Below are 9,161 nucleotides of genomic sequence, written 5' to 3' on the forward strand. Positions count from 1 at the left end.
ATATGTAGGCTGACCTGTTCACCCTTATTCCTACTGTATTCTATTCTATCTTTTTGAAAAGTCCAGCATTTTTATAGTCATTGGAACAGAATGAAGCTTAGGTAGTTCTGCAAATGAATGTGAGGACACCGTGTGAAATCTTCCTTCGAATCCATGGCAATAATTTTCAGCAGGTGTCCTGGGCCAGCAGCATCAGTGTCACCACAGAACTTACTAGAAATGCAAATTATCAGGCCTTACCTGGACCTGCTGAATCTCAGTGTCTGGAGTGTACCCTGCAGCCTAAGTTTTAACAAGCCCTCAGAGTGGTTCTGGTGATCAAACTTGAGAACCCCAAAGAGGGGGTAAAGTCCTTTTACTACTTAAAAGTCCTTAAGTGGTAGTGCCTGTTGTATGGTAAAATTCATACTTGAATTATTGAATATCATTGATTGACCAGGCAGACATGACAAGGCTAAAAGACAAAAATAAATAAATAAATAAATAAATAAAGACAATATTCCAGAGGTCTCCACTCTGTTCACATTTAACTTTTGGAACTGTATTTTGGGAGGCAGGAAGGAGTAAACACACACATATGCTAATTTGAAAAAGAATAGTAAAAGCTTCATCATTTAAAGATTAGATAGAGGGGTCTTTGAAGCCTATTAAAAATAAATTTCTTTCCAAAGCTAATGAGAATGACAGTATTTGTTCTTGTCATGGATTGGCTTTAGGCCTGTGGAGTAAATATTTCAGAGATACATTTATAGGAGAAGAGAAAATACCAGTGAGGCTGGTCATGCTTAGTGATGAGAAGATAATCTGATAAAAACAAAGGATAAGTAACATCAATCGACAGCTTGTGGCATAAGTATAAACAAAGAGTCGATTCTGATTGACAACTAGGGAGAGGTGATATTACAGAATGATAAAATTGAAAGACTTTTGTGAGATGAGAACAAAAGGCTATTGATCAGTGGAATAAAGTTTGCCTCTAATCCACTGATTCTCAAATATTTTTGGTGAAGGAACCACTTCTCTGGACAAAAGAGTACCTTTCTTAAAGAAGCAAAAATAAAAAACAATATCTATCTACCAAACTAAAGGGCAAGAATAATACAGCTTTTGATAAGACACCAACAAGATGACTCTCTGTGGGTAGAGGGAGTATAAATGGTGAATGTAAATATACATGATTGATGCTTAAAGACCAACAAGACCAGAATTTGGTCCAAAGTCCACCAAAGAGACTTGGTAAACTACACAAAGTACATTTCTCTCTACTGACAACCTTCCTATAACGTCCAGCGTGAAACAAATAGAAGTTTTAAAGTTATTTAAGAATTAGGACTATGGGATCAAGTTCCTCCTTTCGTTCATTACATCACAGCTATGTGCATAGAATAAGCCGTAGTACTGAAGCATTTGATACATGAAGGGAAAAAAAAGGATACCAAAGACCTTTCCTGACGTTATTTTTCATCTGTAAGAAAATAGCGATTAAATCTTGAGTGAAGGCGAGTATTGAACCAGGGCATCTGTTTTATAAAAATACAAAAATGCTTTTGAGCAAGTATTTGAAACAAGTGGTTCAAGTTGGTAAGGCTGTGGAAATAGTATAAAAGAAAGAGTATTCTTGGTTTCTCTTGGCTAAAAATATTCTCCCGTTGATCACAGAAATCGCCAAGGTGTGAGCTGTAAGAATTATCTAAGGAAATCAATAGACAAAATTGGATTTAAAGTCAATACTTATGTGAAAGTAGTTCCAATAGTCATTGGAACTCTAGCACCTACTCCATACCTACTCCACAGCTACTCTGAGCCCAGTGTGGAGATGTAGAGTCAAATCAGCTTCTTGTACTTACAAGTATTATATTCAAATAGAAGGCCTATAACCCAGAATAAAAACAGTGTTGATAAAATAATTAATAATAAAAACTTCTGAAAGGTTTTCTACCTATTAGTTGTCCTCCGATACTTAGAAAATGACTTCCTCAAATAAGGGGTGGATGAATGGATTGTGCTAATCAATAATTCTTAAGAACCCCTTGTTCAAAAACTATTAGAATAGAAAAATCATTCCTTTGAGAAATAGTCAAATGAAGATAACAAGAATTGATCTAATATTAGAAAATTGAAATTAACATTATTTTCAGCAGGGAGAAATTATACCAAATAAATATAGTGCTTGAAAAAGTTAAAGGTAGGAAAATGTGCATGGTATGAAGGAAGCAGAGAGGTAGGAACTTCGGGGGTCAGTGGAGGGGGGAAGGGTAGTGAAATTGAATGCCTAGTTTTCAAAACTGAAAAGAATGTACAGGACTGAATTGTGTTTCATTTTAGTCCAGAGACAGAACATTTTAATGAGTGTAGTATCTAGGATGGCTTAAAAAGATACATGCAAATTCTTTGATGCCATTCTGCCTTCAAAGTGTGGATCCTGATGGCTTCACCTTTGGCGTGAATGGTTCTTAATGACTCACTTCTAGTGAATATAATCTGCTGGAAGTGATAGTAGCCAACTCAAAAAGGAGCATTAGAAATTTTGCTATGACTGAATCTTTAGGCTCTTGCTCCCCCCCCCAAATTAATCTGCTAAAGCCTAATACCTAATGAATGATATTACAAGGTAGGGCTTTTAAAAGGCTACTAAGTCATGATAGTGCAACTCTGGTGAATGGGACTAGTGCCTTCACAATAGAGAGCCCAGAGAACTTTTCCTCCTTTTTCCATTTCAGGACACAATGAGAAAATAGCTATCTATGAATCACAAAGCAAGCCCTCCCTAGACACCAAATCTTCAACTCCCTGGTCTTGGGCTTTCCAGCCTCCAGAACTATAAGGAATACATTGTTTTTGTTTAAAAACCAGTTAATGGGGCCTCCCTGGTGGTGCAAGGGGTTAAGTACTACACTATGAAGCAATCTGAAGCCTCTGCAGCACGAGTTCGATCCCCAACCCTCCAGGGAGTAACCCACATGGTGCAGCAAACCTCTCCTGTCTCACCCACTGCTCCCCTTAGCAGAGTATTTCATCAGTCTGCCTGTTCTGCTCCCCACTCTGTCTCTGGTGAGTCCTCGTACCCCCCCATCTCTGGTCCGTGTCCCAGCTCTTGTATGCATAAATAAATAAATCTTTATTTAAAAAAAAAAAAAACAGTTAATGGTATTCTGTTATAGAAGCTGAGCTAAGATTTACAGGACCAGAGGAAAGGTTTAACATACTTATAAATTTTGTCCCAAAAGAGTGACTAAGGAGGGGGATGAGGAAGACAGATGGGAGCAATAAGTGATGATATAAATGCCAGTGCACCTGTAGTCACAGCAAATCTTAGGGCTGCAAGTTTACTACCTTCCAGAACATTTTTTTATTTTGAAACATAATACAGAGAAAGAAAATTTCATTTAGTAAGTACTTGTTCAGGGGGGTCAAAATAAAAGGCATTGTTGGCATTCTAAAAGCTACTACCCTCACCCACTTTGCTACCTGATTGTGCGATGTCTTCTCACTAGAGATAACAGCTACCTTTAACCTTATGGTAAAGATATCTTTATTTTATAACCTTCGTATTTATCTATTTCTAAACAATATATTTTAGTTTTGCCTACTTTTTAAAGATGGGATCATACTGTAGATATTCTTTTCTTACTATCTAGTCCCTTTTTTAAAAAAGATTAATTTAGGCATACAAGAACCTGGGGTACAGGCCAGAGGTATGGAAGGTGAGAGGATTCACCAGAGACAGAGTGGGGAACAGAACAGGCAGACTGATTGAAATACACTGCTGAGGGGAGCAGTGGGTGAGACAGGAGAGGTCTGCTGCACCATGTGGGTAGCTCCCTGGCTGGGGATTGAACTCATGCTGCAGTGGCTGCAGATAGCTTCACAGTGCTGTGCTTAACCCCTTGCACCACCAGGGAGGCCCTTTATCTAGTCTATTCACAACCATGAGGAGTGTTTGCATCTTGAGGTCACTGCAAATAATCCTGCTGGGACCTCCATGTACATGCACCTGGTACATGCACCATGGACATGCATACACATATGCATGCACTTCTCTCAAACACATTTCTGGAATGAAATTGCTGTGTTCTTAGAATGCCTCTCTTCAGCGTTTCTCAATAGTGCAGAAACTCTTCAACAAAGCAGTAGTACTAGTTTATAGTCCAGTTGGGACTGAGAGTCCTAAGTCCAGCATCCTTTCTTCCACAGCAATCACTGTGGCTTGTTGGCCTCCCGATGAAGGAGACTCAGCAACCTTCAGTTCCTTCACATCCCCAAACAAAAACTTACATGCAGAGAGGATGTTGAACTGCTGTTCATTTTGGTCCTTAATGTGGTATTGAAGTAAAATCACGTTAAGGTTCTTTGACAAGCTTAGATTGAAGGATGAGTCATCCTCTCAGTAGACCATGACTTGTTGAGGTAACTATGACATAGTCCTTTTTCATCCAGTTTCATTAAGTCTGTTTCAGAAAGCTACACCTTGAGGAACCACAGCAGGTGAGAACAGTACCAGTGGCACGGCCTTCTCTTGCTCATCCCTGCTCCCGCAAGGCAGGGTTGTTGTTGTCTGGGGTGGCTCTGCATCCGTTAATTTTGGGGAACTGGCTCAGTCTGCAAGGAAAGATCTTAGAGCATCTCTCCAGCAGGGTGCTGCCATGCATCTAGGGAAATTCCTCCCAAGGAATGTCTGGAGCAAGACCAGGCTCTTCAGGACAGAACCAGAAAGGCAACCAGCTGGGAGCCAAGGTCAGCCATGGAACTTCCTACTTGAGGGACTGCTTAACCCTAAGTCACTCTTGTATCTTTTTCTGGTGGCTCTGAACACTTTTTTAGAAGACTGCTGGAAGTTGGCCCAGGTTTCATTTCTCTCCTCAGATGGTCTCAAGAGCCCCTGGAGGTCCCATTAAAATAGATTACTGGGGGTTAGAGCACAGGTGGCTGGGCCCCACCCTAGTTTCTGATTCAGTGGGTCTGGGCAGAGACTGAGATTTGCTTTTTCTCGCAAGACCTGGGTAATGTTAATCCTGCTGGCCAGGAGCACACGTGGAGTGCTCCTGTTCATCATCAGGCTTCATTTCGAGCTATTGGTGATAACATGAAACAATGCAATTTCATATTCAGATTAGAAGATCTACACAGGTTAATTAAGAATTTCCCAATCATTTAGCACACCTACTTGATACAAATTTAGTTCATTCTCTGTCCTTAACTTTAAGATTTCTGCTCAGGAGCCCACGAAATTAAAAACTACCATCTCTACAGCATCAGTTTTACATGCACCTTGGTGTTAAATTAAGGAGCATAAGTTAAAAGTAAAGTTCCCTATTTCCTGTTTAGAAAGTCATCTGCTGATCACTTGACTTAATTAAAGCTGGGTTTATCATATACTTGCTCTAATGCACTCATCTTATACCTCCATGATAATGCTGCTTTAATCTATGAATTGATTAAACTATAAAATAAGCACAGTTCTGGTTTGCACTAAACTACAGACATGAGATCGCCCTCTGCCTTTAACTTAAGGCACAAGCTGCTGGCACAGAATAAATACACTGATAGAAATTAAATGGTGAGGGGGACCTCCCCGGTGGCGCAGTGGTTGAGCGCTAGGCTGCAAAGCTGCAGCCTCTGCAGCACCGGTTCGATCCCCGGCCACCGGCAAGGGTCCCACATGGCGCACAGACCTCTCCTGCCACACCCGCTGCTCCCTTCAGCAGTGTGTTTTCGTCAGTCTGCCTGTTCTGCTCCCTGCTCTGGCTCTGGTGAATTCTCTCACCCTCCCGCGCTTCTGACTGTACCCAGTGCTTGTATAAATAAATAAATAAATCTTTAAAAAAAAAAAAAAAAAAAAAGAAAGAAATTAAATGGTGAGGAGCTTGAAATTAAATTGCTTTAAGGAAAACCAGAAACTCTGAGGAGAGGGTTGAGCAGTTCATAGTGTTGTACAAATGTGCTGTGATGGGCCAGGGTGGCTTCCTAATCTGCTTGGAGTAATAATCACAGTGGCTGTACCCCTGCCACTGCAGGCTCGCTCATGTGTGGAGTGCTGTTGGGCAGTACCTGGCTTACTTCTGTTTTCAGAAACATACACAGCAACCAGTCTGGATGGGATTCCCAGTAATACTAAGGCCGGCTTGCATCTGTCCTGTTCAGTCCTGTGGAAATTATACTGGCCTGGGAATGGTGCAATCAAATCATTACTTCAAATACCATTCTGTGCTGTGCATGATATTAATAGGGTTGGTTGGCAGGATCACTATGACATCAGGTTTTGCCGTGATTCATTTCTAAGAGATCTAGTTGGGGAATTAACTTTCAAGTTCTGTGTCTCCCTCCCACTGGTCCCCTGCCCCCCAGTGGCCAGGATTCTGAAAAGAGTCTAATGTCTAAGCCAAGATCAACTTCCTCATCTCTTCCTGGAGTTTTGTCCCACCAGCATTTCCTGGGTCTCCTCCAAGGCACCCAGCCTTGGGTTTAGCTAGGAGATAAGATGGGATGTTTCCCTGAAAAGTTTGTCTTTATTTGGTCTCTTTGGGGCAGAAGGGAACATAAATACAAGCTCTGCAGTAGTCTCGTCGACTCTTTTATCCTAACAGCTAACAGATGGGTGAGCTCGGTAGCCCCTATGAGGGTTATTTAGAATTCTCAGGACCTCATTTCCCTGATTTCTCCTTGGTTTACACGGATTTTCACACATTTTGTTTTACAAGATTTGCACACATTTGTCAAATGTTCATAAAATCAGCATAAGAGAGAATGGCCTGGGCATGTGTGAATTCTGTCCTGCTAGAAGCGACACTGAGAGAGGCCTTGGCTGATGGACCCTCAGTAGCACAATGTTCCTGGGTTTGGGGAAAGAATGCTTTAGGAATTCATCTGGGAACTGTATTAGGCTCCCACCTCCTGTGGGACTCTGGGATACAGCAGTGGCTAAGACATAGCCCTCTCTGCCTGATGCATTATGAAGGGACATGTATATAAATTATTTATTACAGAGAAGTTACTGGAATACACTATCCTTCTGCTACTAGGAGACTGCGAACTTTATACCAACATAGCAAGCTAAGGAGGGGAAGAGCTTCTCTTGTTTAGGAATGAGGAAGCTTCTTAAGAGGAGGCAAAGCCTTTTAGTAGGGCGTTACAGAAATGGTTGACTAGAGAGGAGGAGACAAGGGGTGAATCAGAGAATATGAGCAGGAAATGGGTCTGGGTGGGACATACTTTAATCTCACTGACTGGATCTGCAGGCAAGGGCCAGGGGACACAGTCCTGGTGGGCTAAGGTGGTCGGCAGTTGGTTTTTCTTCTGGAGGCAGCATCCCTCCACCTCAGCCACGTGGGCAACTTGGTACCTCGAAAAGGGGGACCTCCCTCCCTGTCTTCCTCAGGTATCCCCACTTCCCTAGTTCTCTCCCACCAACCCCACCTTCCACAGAGCTTGGGCTCACTCCATTTTCTTCAGAGGCCATTCCTGACAGCCCCCCCCCCAACACACACACATACCGGACTACCTGACCTACTTACTGCCACCTTTCTCTTCATAAAATTTACCACAGTTTGCAACTACATATTCACTATCTGTTCCCCCAATGGACTGTCACTTCTGTGAGCACAGAGACCATGTAGGGCATATATAGACGGTCCACACACATGTCCAGACCGTGGACGGCCTAGTGTGTAGTCTGTGTTCAGTAAACAACTGTTTATGAGCCAATAGTTTTCTCCAAAGAACATTACTTGTTCAGTACCTCTCTGCACATTTTTCAGTAAATGAGATAAAAGACATTTTAATAGAAATAATAGTATCTTTCTAAAATATATACAAATACAAATTAGGTGCTGACATAATCACAAAATTTAAACATTTGTCAATAAAATCTGTGCATGTGCAAGAATGACAGCCCCCTCTGAGAAATTATACACCATATTTAAAATGCAACCAGAATTTTCCACTGCTACTCATGTGTTTATTTTTAAATAGCTGAGAATTAGAGCTATTTTAACTTCTGATAGTGGTAGAAGTCAGAGAAAAGGAAATCTACCCCCTGAAGCCACTTTTAATAAATTCCCAGTTTATCAAAAATAGTGACAGTGAAAAATGCAAGTTTCTTCAGCAGCATGAACCAGAATGGTGTCATGCATTCCACAGTGAGCCCCAGTTTTACACTTGAACTTCACTAAGCAAAGTGTAATTACTCCTGGACTGCCTCTCATCATCCTGAATACCAGATGCTGGCGGTTGCCAAACAGGAGCTGCAGTCCAGCTCCCGGAGTGAGCACTTCCCTTCTCGACCTGGCTTGTGGACGACGGGGTTTCCCATCTCCTGTCCCCGCTGTAACTCGTGCTCTGTTTCCTCCACAGCCCAGTGACTTCTCCGTGTCTCTCAAAGCATCAGGGAAGAACAAACACTTCAAGGTGCAGCTTGTGGACAATGTCTACTGCATCGGACAGCGGCGGTTTCACACCATGGACGAGTTGGTGGAACACTACAAAAAGGCCCCCATCTTCACTAGTGAGCACGGGGAGAAGCTCTACCTCGTCAGAGCACTTCAGTGACAGCCCCTCCCGGGCCCTACCACCTCCAGGCCTTCGGTGCCACACTCACTTCCCCAGAGCCCAGCGGCGCCGCCCGAGAAGTCGTCGTCCGGCATGGGCTGTCCCGCCCAGGGGTCCACGCTGTCTGGTGGTTCTTCCTCTATTGGCTTCCTTTGCCTGGTTTATCACTCTGTCCAGGTCGGTTTGTCTTCATCTTCTCCCCCACCCTCCCACCCCCTCCCCACTCCCTTTGCTACCCCAGGCCCTCACACCCACGGTCTAGCCCACTCCCCACCCTGGCCAGTTTTAGAGAAAGGAAGATGATAGAAGAGGGGCCCGTTTGTCCACTTTGTTCCTTCTGGAGTCAGCCTTGTCTGCTGAGATTGTCATGCTAACACAGCCCCTCATTTCAAAGACATTGGGCGCAGATTGAATGCACTGAAGCTGCCGTTAATTACATGAGATGCAGCCCACTCAGAAAGTGTGTCCAGTGGGCTATTTTGTGCTCCGGGCGGTGCATGGAAGGTCCCCGGTCCTAGCAGCCCTTGTTCCGTGTCCTTTGCCCTTACATGGCCCCCACATTGTCCAGGGAGCCAACCATTTGCTGGTAGCAATACTGGAACCACCGGGTGACATAG

General features: G+C 43.1%; 1 protein-coding gene across 9 annotated transcripts in view; it reads left to right on the plus strand.

The window, feature by feature from the left end:
• The window catches only part of NCK2 (NCK adaptor protein 2), a 110,513-nt gene extending 101,761 nt beyond the window's left edge, over positions 1–8,752 (plus strand). For all 9 annotated transcript variants that reach the window (XM_037528041.2, XM_037528048.2, XM_037528043.2 and 6 more), the window contains one exon: positions 8,350–8,752. In XM_037528041.2, the coding sequence (XP_037383938.1) occupies positions 8,350–8,544 (195 nt within the window). In that variant the 3' untranslated portion in view covers positions 8,545–8,752. The remainder of the gene's footprint in view (positions 1–8,349) is intronic.
• The last annotated feature ends 409 nt before the right edge of the window (positions 8,753–9,161 follow it).

This window comes from Talpa occidentalis, unplaced genomic scaffold (genome assembly GCF_014898055.3).
Source record: "Talpa occidentalis isolate TD23 unplaced genomic scaffold, MPIMG_talOcc4v2.1 talOcc4.5, whole genome shotgun sequence".
Lineage (NCBI taxonomy): Eukaryota > Metazoa > Chordata > Mammalia > Eulipotyphla > Talpidae > Talpa > Talpa occidentalis.